Source organism: Staurois parvus, unplaced genomic scaffold (genome assembly GCF_062004578.1).
Source record: "Staurois parvus isolate SC_StPar_1 unplaced genomic scaffold, SC_StPar_1.0 ptg000009l, whole genome shotgun sequence".
Lineage (NCBI taxonomy): Eukaryota > Metazoa > Chordata > Amphibia > Anura > Ranidae > Staurois > Staurois parvus.
In genome coordinates this window covers 6011841-6033097 of record NW_028317805.1, presented here as the reverse complement: position 1 = coordinate 6033097, position 21257 = coordinate 6011841, and the positions used below count along the sequence as shown (strand labels likewise).

General features: G+C 42.6%; 1 protein-coding gene across 1 annotated transcript in view; it reads left to right on the top strand.

Moving 5' to 3' along the window:
- Positions 1-12569, top strand: part of GLRX3 (glutaredoxin 3) — a 59352-nt gene extending 46783 nt beyond the window's left edge. The window contains exons 6-11 of the mRNA XM_089669327.1: positions 44-105; positions 886-943; positions 1234-1286; positions 4679-4718; positions 8145-8237; positions 12288-12569. Of these exons, the coding sequence (XP_089525453.1) occupies positions 44-105; positions 886-943; positions 1234-1286; positions 4679-4718; positions 8145-8237; positions 12288-12338 (357 nt within the window). The 3' untranslated portion in view covers positions 12339-12569. The remainder of the gene's footprint in view (positions 1-43; positions 106-885; positions 944-1233; positions 1287-4678; positions 4719-8144; positions 8238-12287) is intronic.
- Positions 12570-21257: the final 8688 nt, after the last annotated feature.

Genomic DNA, 21257 nt, shown 5'->3' with positions numbered 1-21257 from the left:
TGCCAGGATACAAATGCAGTGCTTAACCAAGTCTCATTTACAGGAGATGGAGGCATCAGGGGAGCTAGATACTACATGTCCCAAGGCCCAGAATCTGGAAGACAGGTACAGGCTCTCTTTTTATATATTTATTTATCTATATATAATATATAAAGCTATGTGTCAATACAGAAACATATGGGGATTTAGGCAGAATGTGGGCTCAGTTTGATGGGCAGTTGAAGTTTTTAGAATCAAATTGCACACTAGATATTTCATTAAAATACTGTATGTTGTTTGTGTTACCTTCCAGTAATGTTTTAATTCTGTTCAGCTTTCCTTGTGATGCTTCCATCCATGCCAGGCAGTACAGCAGGGTGTCTGACCCCACTTTTTTTTTTTTTACTGTAGTTAGTGTCAGTCCACCCAAAGCTAACCACCTCCACTAAAGACTTTCTCACAAATTGTTCACATTTCCTGTGCATGTCCCCAGCTGGATCCATTCTCCTCAATGGAAAAGCTGTTACCAGATGACAGGCTGCCATAAGTAGCTCTAAGGGGTGTTGCATATCTGGCTCCTATATCAGTGAGGAAGGGTTTTCTTTTTACATTGATGTCCATTAACTACATGAGCATTTAGTTGGTCTTCTGTTGGGTCAGGGTTGTGATTTATTATTGATTGATGTGGTATTTTTGTACAGTGTACACAGTAGTGCACCATGCCCTGTAAATAAATGATCACATGGGATGATTGGCTTCTGGGCTTTAATTAGTGAAAGCCGCCTATTGTGTACACTGTCAGCATATTCCTAATATCTGCTAACCAGATTAGCTAACATTTTTTAAAGTTTTAAATGGTAAATCCTAGCAAAACTGTTTCAATGCTGACATTCTATGTTTTTCCAGGCTCAAAGCACTTATCAACAAAGCTTCAGTAGTTCTTTTTATGAAAGGCAGCAAGCAGGTAAGTGTGTATTATTTATATAGATAGATATAGAGAGAGATAGATGTAGATATATATATATATATATATATATATATATATATATATATCTACATCGCTCTCTCTCTCTCTCGATATATAGAAAGAGATAGAGAGAGAGAGATATATATATATTAGATTAGAATAGATTATAGATAGATAGATTAGATATATATAATGTGTTTTGTGTTTAAGAATATGAAACTGTATTATGTGACTATTTCTTAATAAACAAGAGAACTTTAACATTCATATTTCCTATGTGCCTCCAGGTGGCCAAATGTGGATTTAGCCGTCAGATCCTTGAAATCCTCAATAACACGGGGTGAGTCAGGGAGCGTCTGTGGTTGGAGAGACGTAATTGATATGCTTTGTTTGCCTGTAGTAAATGCTAATGTGCAGCTGTCGTTATTGACAACATATCATTTTTGCCTGTCGGAGCTATTTTTCTTTATAGCCAGTGATTTATTCTGTTGTGCGGTTTTCATTTGTGTTACAGTTTAATGGATTGAGTTCCGTTGCATTTCTGGCCAGCAGTTTCTGTTATGACTTTATTGTTACATTTCAGTGTTTCCTGTACTGGTTGGGGTGTGTGTGCATGTCTTAAGAGAATTTACTCATTTTTAGGACTTCTTTAAAACTACAGGTGAAACTCGAAAAATTATTATATCGTGCAAAAGTTAATTTATTTCAGTAATGCAACTTAAAAGGTAAAAACTAATATATGAGATAGACTCATTACATGCAAAGCAAGATAGTTCAAGCTGTGATTTGTCATAATTGTGATGATTATGGCTTACAGCTCATGAAAACCCCAAATCCACAATCTCAGAAAATTAGAATATTGTGAAAAGGTGCAATATTCTCGGCTCAAAGTGTCCCACTCTAATCAGCTAATTAAGCCATAACACCTGCAAAGGGTTCCTGAGCCTTTAAATGGTCTCTGTCTGGTTCAGTAGGAATCACAATCATGGGAAAGACTGCTGACATGACAGTTGTGCAGAAAACCATCGAGACCCTCCATAAGGAGGGAAAGCCTCAAAAGGTAATTGCAAAAGAAGTTGGATGTTCCCAAAGTGCTGTATCAAAGCACATTAATAGAAAGGTATGTGGAAGGGAAAAGTGTGGAAGAAAAAAGGTGCACAAGCAGCAGGGATGACCGCAGCCTGGAGAGGATTGTCAGGAAAAGGCCATTCAAAAGTGTTGGGGACTTTCACAAGGAGTGGACTGAGGCTGGAGTCAGTGCATCAAGAGCCACCACACACAGACAGATCCTGGACATGGGCTTCAAATATCGTATTCCTCTTGTCAAGCCGCTCCTGAACAACAAACAACGTCAGAAGTGTCTTACCTGGGCTAAAGAGAAACAGACCTTGTCTGTTGCTCAGTGGTCCAAAGTCCTCTTTTCTGATGGGAGCAACTTTTGCATCTCATTTGGAAACTAAGGACCCAGAGTATGGAGGAAGAATGGAGAGGCACACTGCAAGATGCTTGAAGTCCAGTGTGAAGTTTCCACAGTCTGTGTTGATTTGGGGAGCCATGTCATCTGCTGGTGTTGGTCCACTTTGCTTCATTAAGTCCAGGGTCAACGCAGCAGTCTACCAGGAGAATTTGGAGCACTTCATGCTTCCTTCCACAGACGAGCTTTATGGGGATGCTGACTTCATTTTCCAGCAGGACTTGGCACCTGCCCACACTGCCAAAAGCACCAAAACCTGGTTCAATGACCGTGGCATTACTGTGCTTGATTGGCCAGCAAACTCTCCTGACCTGAAACCCATAGAGAATCTATAGGGCATTGCCAAGAGAAAGATGAGAGACATGAGATCGAACAATGCAGAAGAGCTGAAGGCCGCTATTGAAGCATCCTGGTCTTCCATAACACCTCAGCAGTGCCACAGGCTGATAGCTTCCATGCCACGTTGCATTGTGGCAGTAATTGCTGCAAAAGGGGCCCAAACCAAGTACTGAGTACATATGCATGCTTATACTTTTCAGAGGTCCGATATTGTTCTATGTACAATCCTTGTTTTATTGATTGCATGTAATATTCTAATTTTCTGAGATTGTGGATTTGGGGTTTTCATGAGCTGTAAGCCATAATCATCACAATTATGACAAATCACAGCTTGAACTATCTTGCTTTGCATGTAATGAGTCTATCTCATATATTAGTTTCACCTTTTAAGTTGCATTAAGGAAATAAATGAACTTTTGCACAATATTCTAATTTTTTGAGTTTCACCTGTAAGCAGCCCAAAGATTCCTGCAGGCACATAATTGTCACCCTCCATGGCCAGTGAGTTAGAGAAATGTGCCGGTCTGTTTCTGTACCTGAGCCCACGTTCAGCTTGCTTGTAACCTCAATCCAGGCCAATTTCTTACCACCAACCTTATCCTCTTTTGCAGCTCTCATGGTATAATAGAGATGTTAACGTGTAGGTTCACCTTCAGCAATATTTTCCAAAAAGCCCTGTATGCAATTCATATCTTCTGAATAGTACCTACTAGCTGCTCCTTTTTTAAATGCTACACCTCCTCCCATTGTACATGCAACTGTGGGGTGGGGTATCTTGGCAAGAACTGCTGGCACTTTGTTCCCATGCTGTTTGCAGGATGCTACAATTGTGGGGCCTCTAGCGGGCCACTCTGAGCTGTTAACAATGTGCACATGTGGAGTGTGCTGTCTTCTTCATTCGCTACAGTGGTCAAGCTCAGCTAGAGAAGGAGAGTGTGAATGCGTTCATTTTGGAGCGGTTACGGTACACAATTACAGCATCAAGCCCATCCTGCAAACAAAAAGATGGAGGGGGATTGAAAGACCAGATATTTTGATATTTTTCTTTAACTTTTTATCTGGTACTTGATATTTTACATTTTTGTTCCCTTCTTGAAAATAACCATTACTATCATTTAGGAGGGCAAAGTGGCGAAAGTCTTCCTATTGAGAATTCAGAGGACTGCTATATTGTGTTCAAAAGCCTGCTGTAACAAGCCTTTGTTTATAAATGGGGCTGGCAAACAAGTGATTAAGGAACTGCTCCCCCGCCCCCCCCCCAAAAAAAAGTGTAAGCTTAAAGAGAAGCTCCATTTAAAACTTAATAAATGTTTACATAAAAAGTGAATATACACAACATGCACATAAATAATATATGGCAAAACTAAAGTGATCTGATCCAATCAGGATCTAGTAGTGAAATACCAGGAATGTTCCTGTATGAACCCCTGTTAAGTGAAACACAAATGAACAAATCCTCAAACCCCCATATCCCCAAATGAGGGATCAAAGAGAACATAAAAATGGGGTGAAAACATTGGTGAATCCCCAACCTGGGGGAATTAAACCTAATAAAGCGATAAGTGCTAAAACAGAACAAATTTCAATATACACATAGCCACACTATAAACATCCTCATTATAAAAGTGAAAAATATATCTCAGATGAAAAAACTCAATAAGTCCACATTAAACATCCAATATAATGTAAACGTATAAACATGATCAATGTGTTTTGCAGGTTCATTACCATGTATACATGTATTTATTAACATGTATTTTCTGCATAGAGAGTCATTTACATGATTTAGGACTCTACATACATATTTATTTTGGCTGCAAGTTTTTCAGATACTTATTAACACTATTTGTGTACGGTGTTTTTAGTGTTTATAATTTCCTCCATTAACATGTTCCCTTTTCTCTTTTTTTCCCCTCCAGTGCAGAGTATGACACTTTTGACATTCTGGATGATGAAGAGGTGAGCTGGAAGAGGTTGGGGAGCATTTCTAGCAGTTTTACATAAGTTGGAGGCTTCTTCATGGCAGCTGTACTAGGATATATGTATAGTTTTCAGTAGCTGTGGCTTGGTCCAGGGAGCCCAGGTCTAATTTAAAGCAACTTTCTATCATTTAGGAATCATACTGAACCTACAAGTGTAATATTCTTCCACAAGTTAGAAGGGAAGCAGATTAGGCTGTGGGTATGTTGTATGGCTTGTGGAAGAAAACTAGTACACCCATATGAAGCTTGTCAACTGATGGTGTCCTTGATGAGAATCGAAGTCAAGTGAGATAAGACCACAGTGTTAACCTTTAAAGACACGGTCACCTGATCATTCAGGGTGGAGTAAACTGCTCCTCCTGAAAGCCCACCTCCCGCATGCACACCGCCTGCCTGTTGAGATTCTAGCATAGGTAAAGCTAGCCATTGGTGGATTGAAATTCTGTCAGCTCAGCAGTGACCAGACAGATTTTGATTTATGTATGGCCATTCCTGCTTAACAGAAGTCGATCTAATAATTGACTTCTGTCAAATGAGACTGTTTGAAAATTTTAATTGGCTGCAGTTGCTAAATGAATCATTTGCAGCACTGATCAGTGTGTTCTGACAGTGGAGGAGTCCCTGATATCCTAAACAATAGCACAGCATGGAGGATTCTCCATCCAACTTGCATGCGTGGATAGGGGGATCAGTTTGGTTTCTTGCCATCAGCCCTCTAGCTGATCGAAATCTATGGCCAGCTTAAAGAGGTTCTTCAGTCACTTGTGTAAAAAAAAAAGAAAAGTCAGCAGCTACAAAAATTGTAGCTGCTGACTGTTATTAAATAGATACTAACCTATCCAGGAATCCAGCGCTGTCCACACCCGAGCCAGTTTCTTCACTGGTCTTCTGTTCCCAGCGCTGGCATTTTAACTGTGGGCAGCTGGCTGTGGCTGCTCGTGGCGTCACAGCCGGATGCCCACTGTGCATGTGAGAGCCATGCTGTGCTTTGCGAATGGTCCTGCAAGCTCCTAGGACCTATGATGTGTCCCAGAAAGCTGTACACTCCTCCCCCCCCCCCCCCCCCCCCAAAAAAAAAAAAAAAATATGGTGTGCCAAAGGAGGGGGAGGAGGAGCAACATCAGAACTTCAACTTTTAAGTGAAGTTTCCTTTAAGCATCAGTATCCAAGTGGGAGAATAATGTCTCTGCTCCCACATGTGAAAGTGGTTGTGCCTGACGATTGGCCGCCTTGAGCACTGTCACATTGTCACATGGGGTAAAGTTTCATGCTTCCCTTTACTGGGAAGGCAGAAAAGGATCACATATAGGTAAATATACCTTGCTGGGCTATCGGAAGTCACTGTCACTTTGCTTTAACCTCCTTAGCGGTGTTCCCGAGTGTAGCTCGGGGTAAAATTTCTATACCAAAAGCGGTAACCCCGAGCTACATTCGGGCTTACCATGTGGTGTTGCTCAGGTAGTCCCTGCAGCACTTACCTTGTCCTTCGCTCCCACGATCTGTCCCCTCCAGCGTCCCCGGCCATCTCCTCCAGCCGATGCCGGCATCCGGCTTCTGTGTTCCGGTCCCTGTGACGTCGGGACGTACGGGCGCCGGAACCGGCGGGAAATTTGAATTTTTTAAAAAATGTCATTTTTTCTGTCATTGCTATTTCAATGCATTCCACATACATTTTGTCCCGAGTGCTTTGTCCTGTGCCCTGCCTGCACTTTTACTGTTCTTTCTGCCTGGAAACTTAAAGTCCATGGCATCCAAAAAGCGTCCCTTTACGTCAAAAGCGATTTTAGAACAGCGATAGTAAATCAGAACCACTTGCAGAATTGAGTGATAATGATTCGTGGGGAAATTCGTCATCAGACACTGAAAACGATTTTGCGACTTTGCTCATTGATGTGCGAATTTGCTCTGTATTTCAAATTTCAGTGTTTTTGGTTTGATTATATTATTGAATTAAATGTATTATTTTTTATGATTATTTATTAAATTATAATTTATGATTTTGTGTTTCAAATGTTATCATACCCGGGATGTTTAATAGACTCTTGTTCGGACAGATTTCAGTGAGTTATTCCTAAAAATTACAGCCTACAATAAAAAACTGCATATTTCCATGCAAAAAAATGGTACCGCTTTCAGCACAAAAAATCGGAAAGAATCATACCGCCGAGGAGGTTAAATGAAAAAAGTGAGGGTGTCGCTATAACATTTTATCCAAACCGGTTGGGCTATTTGTCTTGATGAAAGCAGACTTTTTCTAATTCATGGTATTGGTAACCTGCCTAAATCTTCATTAGTGTTTAGTAAAAGGCAAGTCTGTCCAATGCTTTTAATTCAACTAATTTTATTAATAAGGAAATATACTCACAAAATGATTGTATAACAGGCATAAGTAACCATAATCCAAACAGGGTTACAGGTAAATCAAAAAGGGGGGGGAATAAAGGCTAACGCGTTTCGAAGGGTGCTCCCTTCTTCATCAGAGCTGGGTTTGGCAGATAGAAACTTCAGTATGGCAGAGTTCCCATGGCAAGGAGATATTCAGCCACTGAGTGTCAGTATTACAGCAGTTCACTAAACAGGCTGAACTGCTGTAATACTTACTGACACTCAGTGGCTGAATATCTCCTTGCCATGGGAACTCTGCCATACTGAAGTTTCTATCTGCCAAACCCAGCTCTGATGAAGGGAGCACCCTTTGAAACGCGTTAGCCTTCACCCCCCCCCCCTTTTTGATTTACCTGTAACCCTGTTTGGATTATGGTTACTTATGCCTGTTATACAATCATTTTGTGAGTATATTTCCTTATTAATAAAATTAGTCACTATGTATTGAGGTAATGCGCAAGGTTTGTGCGCTCTTTCTTTCATCTTCCTCTACAGTTTTATTAAGCTTCCCCAGCTTCATCATAGAGCTGCACAACCTCTGATCACCAGTGGATGAATACACAACACGCTGCTTGTCACTAACGCCTGTTTGATCTGAGTCCTTGAGCGCAGGAGATAATGGATCAATGCTTTTCATTCTCCAATGAGAAGACAGTGGAGAGCTGAATTGCTACCCTGATTTTTATTTTTTATAATCAAGGACCTCAGAGCTAGAATCTCCTCTAGAAGTGCCCAGGTTTGCTGTAGTAGATGAGTCTCGCTCTTGTCTTTGGGAACTCAAGTAAATGTATCCAGAAGTGAGTTGGACCCCCTCAATGACAACTGATAGAGATAGGACTGGAGAACAGAGAAACCAATACCAGGGCATCCAGGAGGTTATAAGAAGTTGGGGGATAACACAACTCACTTAATCTCTAATTCTAATCTCTAATCTCTCAATCTCTAATTGTAAATGGTGCCTTTTACTGTGTTTTTATAGTCCTTTTTTTTTTTTTTTATAAATCAATCATTTCTAAAGGTTCGACAAGGATTGAAAACATACTCCAACTGGCCAACATACCCACAACTCTATGTAAAGGGAGAACTTGTTGGAGGATTGGACATTGTAAAGGTAAGCTTTTATTTTGCTGGATTGGGTTTGCACACAAGATTCCCAACACCCCCCCTCTCCCCACCCCCTTTCTTTGCTTCAACACAGGCTCAAAAGTAAAGCTTATATGTATATATAGTATTTGATGTCTTATTTAGGTTTTAGATTTAGCCACATACCACCTAATGCCAGACAGGTTTGGCAAGGACCAGTTCTGCCCATTAGAAACTTTAATCAAGTTTTCTTGCATGGCAAGACCACTTACTGTTATCTCACATATATATTCTTATTATTATAGCCAAATTTACCACCCTAACTCCTCCCACAGTTTTTACACTACACAGACAGTAATATACCGAAACGTGCGGATTGTTCCCGATTGGTGTGCTATTACTTTGTGGAACGTTTCGCCGAATGGTCCCATAGGAATGAATGGTGGAATGTTCAAAACTAGAATGGGAGCTGACAAAAGCTAGAGTGTGAGCTGAAAAATCAGGACATGATTTGTAAACTGCTATCACTCCCTCATTTTCAAGCCCACCTACACAAATCTTATATCGAAACGTTCAGCTATCCCTGCTGCCACTAAAAATGTCCACGGCTAAGCCATAGTCCTGATAGTTTTCACAATATGACCATTTGTTTGCAACTCATGCCGCCCATTGACATTCGTTGAAACTCCACTGTAGCCATCTCAAATTTAAAGGGCAATTTCTAAACTGCGACTGTGCCTTCATTTGTAATATTTCAGAGACATACTATGCATCAAAATGTAGGTCTGGGTCTTGTGATTCTCACATTATAAAGCTCTTCAGTATAGGATTTATAATTTTTAAACTACAACCGTTTGAAGATGGCAACCGCCAGTGAAGTGAGCAAGTTGGAGCAGTTTGTTTTTAACCGCTCTTCTCTGCCCTTGCTGTAGAGTGAGTTACCATAGGAACCCAGGTGTGTGAGCAGGCAGCAGAGTGACAAGCCACTCCACCCAGTTACTCCGCCCACTCCAGTTGTAGACTACTGGTGGAGGCAAGAACACTTCACACAATTCCCCCAGAAATTGTAGCTTTTCTAGTTTATATTGTCTTTCTAGAGACTGCACAGTAAGTTATCTTGGACTTTATTTTTGCAGAGTAAGAGAGCCCCTATTTAATGGGCTTGGGGGTACAGGTAATTGGCATGTGCAGCTCAGTGTACATTTGATAGAAGACTGTGAGCAGGCAGGCAAGTGTGTCTTTTTGCAGAAGAGACATAGCATGTCTGTTCTGCAATGAAGAGCCGCCTGCTCTGTTCTGCAATGAAGAGCCGCCTGCTCTGTTCTGCAATGAAGAGCCGCCTGCTCTGTTCTGCAATGAAGAGCCGCCTGCTCTGTTCTGCAATGAAGAGCCGCCTGCTCTGTTCTGCAATGAAGAGCCGCCTGCTCTGTTCTGCAATGAAGAGCCGCCTGCTCGCAATCTTTTTTGATATTTTAGGTTTAGTTCTGCTTTAAGGCAGCCAAGTCATAACCGTATTAGGCTTTGTTGCAAAAGATAGACATGGTCTATCTTTTGTGAGGCAGAAGGGGTTTGGATCAAACTCAGAAATCAAGATTTTGCATTTAAATTGATTCTAAAGTTAAAGTGGGAGCAAAGCTACTTTTATAATAAAGCTTATCTGTTTGTAAAATTAATCTCTGCTAAATGTGCACCGTTTTTAGGGTATATTGGTTTTTTTTTTTTTTTTTTTTTTTTTTTAGAGCCGGCACATGCGCTCTGAAGGAACGGCATGCCTGTGCTGTTCCTTCAGAGCACCGTGCTGTGTCCTGAGACTCCTGTGCGCATGCGCGGGAGTGACATAATCACGGCTCAGCCAGTCAGATGGCTGGAGCTCTTGAACCCGGAAAGGAAGATGGAAGCCTGTACAGCGGTGATGGCACGCCGCTGGAGGACTTCGTTTTGAAGTAAGTTTTACATAATGCGATGCATACTAGCACATGATGCCTTCACCTTTTGTAGGGGATTTTTTGGGGGTTTTTGGGGAAGCAGTATACTAAATGGCTTTAGAACCATTTTAACTTTAGCATATCATCTCAGCTAGTGCATACCTGTTACAGTTGGGGGCAGGGCAGTGCAGAGAGCAGGAGGATTTTCTGAATTTTGATTGGGACTCGTCAAATTGAGATCATTGCTCAGCACTTTTAACCTTGTAGTTTATTTCTGGTCAGCCTTATTGATGGCCATTGGGACTACCCATCAAATTCAGTGGCTAGTGGTAAGCAGGAGAGGCAGGACTAAACATTAGTTTTTGGAAATGAAGCTGACATTTCCAGAAGTATTCTGGCTTGTGGGGCTCCTTTGTGCTGAAACATATGTAAAGGTACCTGTGGCTGTATTTAAAGCTGAACTATATACAGATAAAAAGGCACAAATGAATGCAGCTCTGTAATCATTAATACACCAATAAATGTATTTTTTAAATGGAAGCTGTGCAAGTATCTGAATTTGGTCTGGTCTGTTATCCTCTTGAAGTGCCTGGGCTTGGGTGTGAGAGGAAGAAGCTGCATAAGAAGCCAATCAGTTCATGTTTTGACTGAGAGCTTGCTGAGTTACAGAGATATGAGCTCTGTGCTGCTTGTTCTTTCACTGTCCAGTCACAGCTTGGGCTCAGAAAAAGTGGATTTAATTATGTTGGCCATAAAATTTTATTTTTTTTATTTTATCATTGAAGGGGCTATTCATTTATTTCAGACATAAATATAGTTATGATATTTTATGTAGTGCTTTACATATTGTACATTCATATCAATCAGTCCCTGCCCTCAAGAACCTTACAATATAAGGTCCCTATCTCACTTGCATGTGAGCACATACTAGGGCCAATTAATCACTTGAGCTCCAGAAGGTTTTACCCCCTTCATGACCAGGCCATTTTTTTACTATCTGCGCTACTTTAACTAGTAATTGCATGGTCATGCAACACTGTACCCAAACAAAATGTATATATATTTTTTTATATACACAAATGGAGCTTTCTTTTGGCAGTATTTGATCACCGTTTTGGTTTTTTGTTTTTGTTTGTTTTTTTTTTTTTTTACTTTATAAAAATAAAAAAAAAAGACCTAAAATTTTGAAGAGAAAACTAAAATTTTTATTTTTGCTATGAAACATATCCAGTAAAAGTTTTTAAAACAAAAATCACAATTCTTCATAAATTTAGTCTAAAATGTATTCTGCTACATGTCTTTTGTTGTTTTGTATATTGATTGGTTTGTGTGAAAATTATAGTGTCTACAAACTATGGTGTAAATATACTGAAATTTTTATTTATTTTTTATACTATAAATAACGGTGATCAGAGACATTAAGTGTGGTAGTGCGGCGGGCAATTTGATACATAACTGACGCTGGCTGGGAGGTACACTAACTGAACAAATGACACCTCAGGGTAATCAAGGGGTTATGTGTGTGTATCAAGTTACGTTACATGCTAATGTGTGTAATATATGCTGCTTTTTACAAAAAATGTCTTTGTTCCTTCTCCCTGCTTTGCAGAAAGAAGAAACAAAGCAATAATTCTCTTTGTACAGAGCCTGTGTTGACAATGTGATTGGACACAGCTGATCAGCAGGTCCTGGCCATGAATCATTGGCTGGGACCTGTTGACAAAATTCTTCTGTGTCCAATCGCAGCAGTAGTCGGCGGGCGGGGGCACACGCCCTGTGCTCCAAAGAGGCCACTGACGTGCAGGCATGCCGATGTGCCTGTACGAGCTGCCCATCCGCAGTACATTGCGGGTGGATGGTTTTTATGTGGCTAACCAACCAGCTTGTCTTTGGAATGTGGGAGGAAACAGGAGTACCCTGAAGAAAGCCATGCATGCACAGGGAGAACATGCAAACACATGCAGTGCTTAACTTGACTTAGAACCAAGTGCTGCAAAGAAGTGCTAACCACTGAGCCACTGTACTGCCTTTTTATCATGTAAATTTTGGATAGTAGACTAGTTCTGCACATACAGAACCATACTAAACCAACTAAATTTGCTTTGGTTTCCAACAATGTCTAAATACTTGGTGTTCCTCTCCCCCACACACAGGAGTTGAAGGAAAGTGGAGAACTGGATTCGGTGTTGAAAGGTGGACAATAATGTATGAAGGTGCCATAGATGGGACAAACTCCAAGCACGGGATCTTTCTGAACTGCTGTGGCTCTCTGGCCTTATTTACGGACCTCAGTGAACTCTTCTCTCTTCCTCTCTTCTATGATAGGTCACGGCCTGTACAGGATACAATGTGTAATTGGCAATAGAGACGACATTTATGTGAAAGTTATTAAACTTCAGAAACCTTTTAATTTAATAAAACAGTGTTACAATCGATTCTTGTTACTGTACATCATGTCAAAGTGACACACATCCGTCATGGCCAAATGCTACATTTACGCCTCCCCATGAGGATTAGTTGTCCTCCATGTCCATATAAAATTAGTTTTTTGTTTGAAAGGTTAATTCCACCCAGAATTGAAGTTTAAAGTGTTCCCTTTTAATTTTTTCTGAAAAAGTAAACGCACAGCACCTGTACCTCTGCTCCCCCGACAGGCAGCGTTCCCCCACAATCCACCAGGGACCTGTCTATCGGCATCCTCACACCTAGAGTAGGGCTATGGACCTGATCCTGGGGAGTTCAGGGCTCTAGACTGGCTGAGCATGGTTATTCCGAAGGTGCGGAGAGGAGCAGAAGATCAGGTAAGTATATTCCCTTTAATTGTTACCCTAGTCATATATAAAGCAATCTACCCTTGCAGCGCAGGCACATCCCCATAGCAAAGGATCATTTTTTCATTTGCCTGGAGTTGGGTTTTAAGGACAAGGTTCCACCCAATCCTGTTAAGGCACACTTTAGTAAATCAGAGTGCTTTTTTTTTGGCACCAGGCAACTGTTTTCCCAGATTTGGAAACTGCCGCCTAGTTTTCTGTTCATGCATTCTCTAAGTTTTACAAGGTGGATGTTGAAGCCTCTTCTGATGCCATCTTCAGGCAATAGGTCTTTCAGACAGCACTTTGAGCTGCAGGCGGTCTATTGTTCCTTTGTTATATTGGTCTCTCTTGTTACTGTTGCCCACTGCTCTCTGTTGGGCAACTTTTGGGTGCCCTGGTTGTCTCTGAATAACTGAATTGTGTATCCATGAATAAATGACAACAGGATTCTTGTACCTGCTAGTTATTAAGGGACACAGGTACCACCCCTCTGTGTTTTCTGATCTACTTCTAATAACTGCCTGCTGGGAGTGGGGGGGGGGGGAGGGAATTATACCTGGCTGTCCAGTGGCTTTTTTGTTTGCCAATGTTCAATTCCTCCTGTAAAGGGCAGTATAACCTAATTGTCTATGAATATCTGAATCCCGTGGCTTTTAATGGACTGCAAGAAACTGATTTCACAGTAAGTGCAAAAATCATTTTAAAGATGTTCTGCCACAACATAGGCCTGTCACCTATTCTCAATCTGCCCCCCCCCCCTCCCCAGTGGCTGTTTGTTTTTCTTAACCCGAGGTTCACATATGTGCGGTCGTGTGGGCCATGATTTGCACAGGCATGAGAGCCCATTCATGTGAATGGACTCCCGTGCCACGGGACACACAGGGAAGAAATCTCTGCACTGATTGAGAAATCGCAGCCCACAGGGGAAGCTCGTTTCCCAGTATAGTTGCAATTTCCAGTGCAGGTGGTGTGCCATTAGAATTAATGGCACTTGCCTGCGGGTCCTGCATTCCTGTGTGGGTGGTGCGGCTGCAGGCCGCAGCGGCACCACCCGCACAGATGTGAACCAGTGGTTCAAGACATTGGATACAGGCAGGCGCTAAGTAATAATACGGAGTGGTTTTAAAGTGAACCTATTCTTGTTCATTCAGGTCAAAGCAGCAGGTTCGCGAAAAGGTCCTGGATCCTCAGTACTGCGCTGAACCTGTTATAGCCTAGTCAGTCCCAAAGTCCATAGACTCTGATATATTCATCCAGTGGATAGAAGCAAAGGATCCTGCAGCTCATGTAGATCAGGTGGGATCCCCATCCTCACAGAATATATTCATTAAACCTGAGGTTTATTTTTTTGGGGGGTACAGCACCAAACATATTATTTGTGTAATAATTTGTATCCCATTACCGGCAGGTGGCTGCTTCTGATAAACATCTTCCCTTCTGTGCTTCCTTCACAACTGCCAGATACTGTCTTGAGAAGCAACTGCCGCTGAGGAAAGTTGCACCACTTGCCTGTCCCTTTCCACTATTCATATTGCTGTTATTATTACTTTCCCAAATAAATAAAATATAGTGCAGTGCTAAAATGTCAATAATAAGTGAAAAATACAAATAATCTCAAAGTGACAGTCCGTGCGCACTCACCAGATACGCAATGTTAATGCGCATTAACAGTAGTAATGGTCCCCTCTAGGTAATGGATGTGGTCCTGGACAGAGAAAATCCTCCCTCTGTGTGTAGGTGGTGCTGTAGGAGCTCTCTGAAGGAGATGGAACCAGGCAGTCGGGGGCCCCTTTAAGGGGTGGATGGATATGGGAGCCTATATACCAGGGTCTCCTCTCTGGACAACTATGTAGCACAGGATCTGAGTGGCTCTGGAAATTAGTAGCTCCACATAGGAAGCCAAATACTTATTTCCCTCATGAACATGAAAATCAGTGCATAATTTGTTAAACATGCATTTCTTTTGAATTTTTTGTTGCTATTCTGTCTCTGTGTTACAATACACCTACCATTGAATTTTTAGACTTTTTGAGTAGGAAAACGTTCAAAATCAGCAGGGGATCAAACACTTATTTCCTTCACTGTATGTATCATCTGTGACTTTAGTTGCCTTTCCAGCTGTCCATACCTTTCTTTTGCTCATTTTTACTGATGGTAGTGGAGAGGACAGTATGACTTGTAGCTGACACGGGGCTGAAGATTCTCCCACTGTCCTCACGTGCCAGTCTTGGGTGACTGAAAGTCCAAACACCAGTGCTGTTGCATTTGAGGAAAGGGACTGATCACATGCTGCATGCCCACATACCATCTTTTTCTCTTGTGGCCAGTTCCTCTTGGTGGCTAAGCAAAGAGAAGGTAAGTACTGTATGAGCAACTTGGGAAATTGATAGTTAAGTGAACCCATTGCTTTGCACTGCATGAGCACAGCTCTCATTCACGTAAATCCTGTACCAGACATTACTAAATGGCGGACTGTGGTCTGGATCTGGACTGAGTCTCTGTCCCAACTGGACCGGTCGCGGTCCTGCCATTTAAGAGTTTGCTCTTCCACTCCAGATGACATTGGAGACAGGACAGCTCTGGAAGGACAGTGGGAGCTGACAAGTTAACTTTTAAAGTTAACCAGCAGGTGATTGGTTGCTAGCAACCAATCACCTCACCAGCTGGTTATCAGGAAATGTTCAGCTTTCGCTGTCAATCTGGGACTGTCCTGTCCATGATGTCAGCTCCTCCCGTCATCCACCCTGTGTAGGTAGGAGATGGAAGAGAGCTACTGTATGTCACTGCTGTGAAGGATATGGGGGGAAGTCGAGGATGATGTGATGTGAAGGGGAGGCTGAGGACAGGAATCTGAAGGAGGAGGATGGAGATATAAAGGGGGGGGGGGGCTGAGGATAGGAGTCTGGAGGAGGAGGGCGGTGATATAAAGGGGGGCTGAGGACAGGAATCTGGAGGAGGAGGGTGGTGATATAAAGGGGGGCTGAGGACAAGAATCTGGAGGAGGAGGGCGGTGATATAAAGGGGTCCCTTTCACATGGTGGGTCTGATCAGGCACACCTGTCAGTTTTTCAGGAAGACCTGATCAGATGGTCCATTCACCCCTATGGACAGGCGGGAATAAACAGACTTGTGTCTGTTTACAACTGCCTACCTCTGGGTCCTATCCAGTTTGCTCAAAAAAGAAACCAAAAGGGGTTCCAATCTCTTCTGTTTAGGTGGATCGGTGGGTAGTCAGGTACAGTGGAGTCCATTTACTCTCAGCCTGGGTTCACACTGATGGGGTGCGGCATATCGCACAGGAACCGCATCACATTTCTCTGCAAATCACATGTGAATTCTGTGTGGTGTGGTTTTAGCCATACATTTTGTATGACTCAATTCACACCGCATCTGCACCAAAAAGATACAGGACCCTTTTTTTGGTCTGCACTAGAATCTGATCACATCTATACAATCCGATTCTGCAAATTGCACCGTGTTTTGCGGACCGATTTCAGGGTGTTAACATACCTGCAGCGGTTCACATGAACGGGGTGCGATTGTGATGAGGTGCAGAATTTGCACAGAAACCGGTGTAAATCCCCCACTGCATCAGTGTGAACCCAGGCTCAGTCCCACATCGAGCAGAGCGGGCTCTCTCCGTGTCTGTTCTGCAGAATCTGAGTGGACATGGACGTGTCATCCGCCTGCTCTGCTCTGATCAGCAGGGGATCTGTCAGGGATCCCCTGCTGTTCAGGACAGAGTCCACCCCCTGTGAATGGGGCCTTAAGGGCTTGCTCACACCATGTCTGTTCAGCTGCATTCTTTTGTAGTTGTAAACAATTGTTTTCTATGTGCCGAGAAATGCAGCTTAACAGAAAGGCCCCTTGCCCACAGGACCATCCAGCTGAAGTGTTTCCCTCCCTGTGCAGTTACAGACGAGGGTCCGTATTGTAGGTTTTTACAGGACCTCTCCCTCCCGGGCATACTAGAGCCAGACCCTGTGTGCAAGGAACCGAATGGTGTGAGCAAGCCCTGAAATGAATATGCTGAAAAAATTAAGTGACCTGTAGAAAGTCATTAATTTGACTCTGTCTGCAGTTTTTGTATTTTGGTTTTGTGTTGCCCTAGGCAAGACTAAAATCTGAATTTGTCTCACCCCTTCCTGTTTAACTCCTTGGCACCGGCGCCTCCTGGCCCTTTAAGGGTTTCAGAAGTTGGGAGGCGGGGTGGGGTTTTAGGGTCATGTGACTGCTATGGTTTGCCATCACAGCAGTCACATGATCGGGAAAGGTCCCGATTGAAAGAGGAGATTGGGACCTTTCCGTGAGTATCGGACATGTGTGTTGGGAGAGCGCAGGGTGCGTGCTGTCAGCACATATGTTTTTCTTAATTGCACGCAAATGTGCGGCCGCTCGGCATCAAGGCCCAGAGGCCGGGATGCCGCATATTTGCATGCAGCCGGCACCAAGAGGTTAAGATCCACCTCTTCAGGACAGGAGGGGTCAGTGGGACTGTGCCTGTAATGACATCAAAGGAGAAGGAACCAGTGAAAACTGCTGGGGACCCAGAAAATGTCAACCCTCCCAGAAGTGTCAGCTTCCCATCAAATTTAGGAAAGCACTTCTAGTAAATGCAGTGAAACAATGGCACGGGTCACAGGAGAGGTAGGTATTCAGTGTTCTGCTCAAACTGGCCATGTCCTTATAACAAGGCAAATAGATGTAACTCCCACTGCCAGGTATTGCATTCTGTGCCCGCTGTCATACATGAACAGAGCCTGCATCTGATTTGGATGTAGAGACTGTTCTACTCAGAATTTTCACACCTGGCTTCTGCAGCAAGTTAATAGAAAAATCTTCTAAACGTATATTGTTCTGGGTATTGCCTACTGGGCTACTCATGTAACCAATTCTGGTCATTTCACCTGTTTAGATCAGATCAGGGTCAAATTAGGTAACCCTTTAGACCAGCCTTTCCTAATCTTTTAATCACAGAGGAACCCTTGCAATAACTCTCTGGTCTTTGGGAACTCCTATGAATTATTACTATATGTACAGCTCATGATACAGTAGTGTGATGGTGAGTGGGAACAATGCTCCTTACACTTGTGCTCATTGGGAAGAATGACCCCCTTACAGATAGCTAAACAGATCAATGATGTCGGTGGGAACTTATCTGAGAGGCAGAAATTGCTTATTGGCTAAGGAACCCCCCATCATCCTCAGGAGGATCCCTGGCTGAGAAACCCTGCTTTAGATTGACCACTTGCTAACTGCACTATAGCCGAACAATGGCTACAGCATGGTTGTCCAGTTCTCGGAGGGCGTCTTACGACGTCCTCCCAGAACACGCCCCCAGCGGCATGCACACAGTTGATCATGTGATGAGGTAAAAGGCCAATCACAGCAGCCTTTTACCACATGATCATGGAGTAAATACAGTTGCCGGTTATCGGCAGCACTTTTCTCATGCTGTCACAGCGTGAGGAAAGTACTGCCAATAACCAGCAGCTGTCACAGAGCAGATCGGCACTTATGATCAGTGCCGGCAGTCATCGCTGACCATCAGTGCAGCCTCATCAACGCATGCCAGTGAAGGAGAAAAATTACCTGTTTGCAAAATTTTATAATAGAAACAAAGGAAAACTTTTTTTTTTTCCCAAATTTTTTGCTCTTTTTTTTGTTTATGGTACAAAAAAATAAAACACCCAGTGACGATTAAATACCACCAAAAGAAATCGCTATTTTGTCATTCAAAGTGTGAGAACAATGAAAGCTGAAAATTGGCCTGGGCAGGAAGGGGGTAAAAGTGCCTGGTAGCCAAGTGGTTAAACGACATGCAAGATTTTGGCCTCGTACTTTGGGATCTGCTGGGATGCAACAGCTGCACAGGCACAGCCACTGGTCCAAATTTGACAGCCATGCGGGTGCATGTCCCCCCAACCCACACAGTGTTCAGGGACACAAATCCGCACCCACACGACTGTGAAATTTGGAAAAGCGTCTGTATCTGTACATGAATGGGCCTGTCTGCACACAGATGCACAGAATACCTGCCCATCCCATGCGGACACAGACAACCCTTCGCATGGATGTGCGCATAAGTACGCCGCCCATGTGAACGAGGCATTTTTGTTGTTTAGTAGACTGAGATTAGCCCTTAATTGTTTTCTCAGTTGTAGCATATTGAGTTTATTCTGTTGCGGATGTGGTGGTTTAAAACGTCCTAATACAAAATGTTTCACATCTTCCTTGAAATTCAATTCTAAGGAAAAGAAAGTTAACTGACATGAATATTTCAGAAGCTATTGAGAAAGTTCCAGGCAGCTCATCAATGGTTGCCAAAACAAAGAACTGTGTCATCTGCTGGGCATTACTTTAATATTAGTTTCAACTTTTAATTTTTCCCTGCAGTGGAAATGCAATTTATAAAAGCTTTCCACTAGGTGGGGCTAATGCATAGAATACACTAAATACTTGCAGTACATAATTCAGACACCAGATGTCAGTATTCCCCCACAGTTGAATTCATTGTTGAATTGCTCACTTCAGCCTGGAACTTCTATCCATCATTTGGCTGCCTCTCTGGTGCAATCACCATCACCAAAGTCTCCTTAAATGTTTTGCCATTGACATACCAATATTGCTAGGTTGAATTTTTTTTTTTTTTAATAAGCAGTAAGTGCTAAAGTACTGCATGCTGGGCCCCGGGGCTGTATAGACATGGTGGTCAGTAACATACAGTATAAGTACTATAGCAGTACTGTACCACAGTTTGTACATGTTGTAAAGTTTACATTGTCTACAGGTTTATTTGTGCAATACGCTGCTCAAAAAAATGAAAGGAACACTGTTTAATCAGAGTATAGCATCAAGTCACTTCAACTCCTGGGATATTGATCTGGTCAGGTAAATAGCAGAGGGGGTGGGTTGTTAATCAGTTTCAGCTGCTTTGGTGTTAATGACATTAACAACAGGTGCACTAGATGGGCAACAAAGAAACAACCCCCAAAGCAGGAATTGTTTTACAGGTGGAGGCCACTGACCTTTTCCTGCTCATCTTTTCTGACTGGTTTTCCCATCTTTTGCATTTGGCTAGGGTCAGTGTCACTACTGGTAGCATGAGGCGATACCTAGACCCTACAGAGGTTGTACAGGCAGTCCAACACATCAATACATGCCATTGAAGAAAGTCTCAAGAGCATGGAAGAGATTCCAGGAGACAGGCAGTTACTCTAGGAGAGCTGGACAGGGCCATAGAAGGTACTTAACCCATCAGCAGGACCAGTATCTGCTCCTTTGTGCAAGGAGGAACAGGATGAGTACTGCCAGGGCCCTACAAAATGACCTCCAGTAGCCCACTGGTGTGAATATCTCTGACCAAACAATCAGAAACAGACTTTAGGAGCATGCCCCGACATTGTCAGGAATCCATACAAGCACATGGGGGCCCTACAAACTACTGAGTACCATTTTGAGTTGCTGCAATTAAATTTCAGCAAAATGGACTAGCCTGCTGCATAATTTTTTCACTTTGATTTTTGGGGTGTCTTTGAATTCAGTCCTCTGTAGGTTGATAATTTTCATTTCCATCAAACGATGGGCATCCTTATGTTCCTTATACATTACCCATCCATATCAATATAGATATCCAGCATGAGATTTTTCTCCATTGAGATCTGATGTGTTTTCAAAGTATTCCTTTAATTTTTGTTGAGCTGTGTATAAAAAGGATGGTATTAATATCCTATCTTCCACAGACCCCAATAGTCCTTATTTCCTCGATGCTCATTGGGGGAACTGATGTCCAGCTTTTCAACATAGAATATGTACTTTTGCAATGAATTAGGGTTTATAGTGTTCTTCAGTATTCACCTTGTTCATTGAGCCTGCACTCACACCTAAGCAGAGTGTATTCCTGGAGATTGCAAAGCAGGCATTTTACATACGTTTTACATTTATTTGTGTCCAAGCACAACATTTTCATGCGTTGTGTTTAGGGCATCCCATCAATTTTCAACGTTCTGCCTTATGAAACATACATAAAAGGTGCCAGCATGCTCTACCATGCATTTTGGCTGGCACAAACATGCACACGTTTGCTAGATGCATTGGGATGCCAGTAAAAGCAAAAGGCAGTGTGTTTTTGTGCGATGTGGAAAACCTCATCATTTTTCATGCCCTCCCCACACTACTGGTATGAACAAGCTCTCAAACTTCAGGAAGTTTATTTCCTGGGCTGAGCATGGTGCTAGGGTCACTGTGTTTTTATACATTCATTTTTATTAGATTTTTTCATGCACTATGTTTTATGTACAGACAGATTGC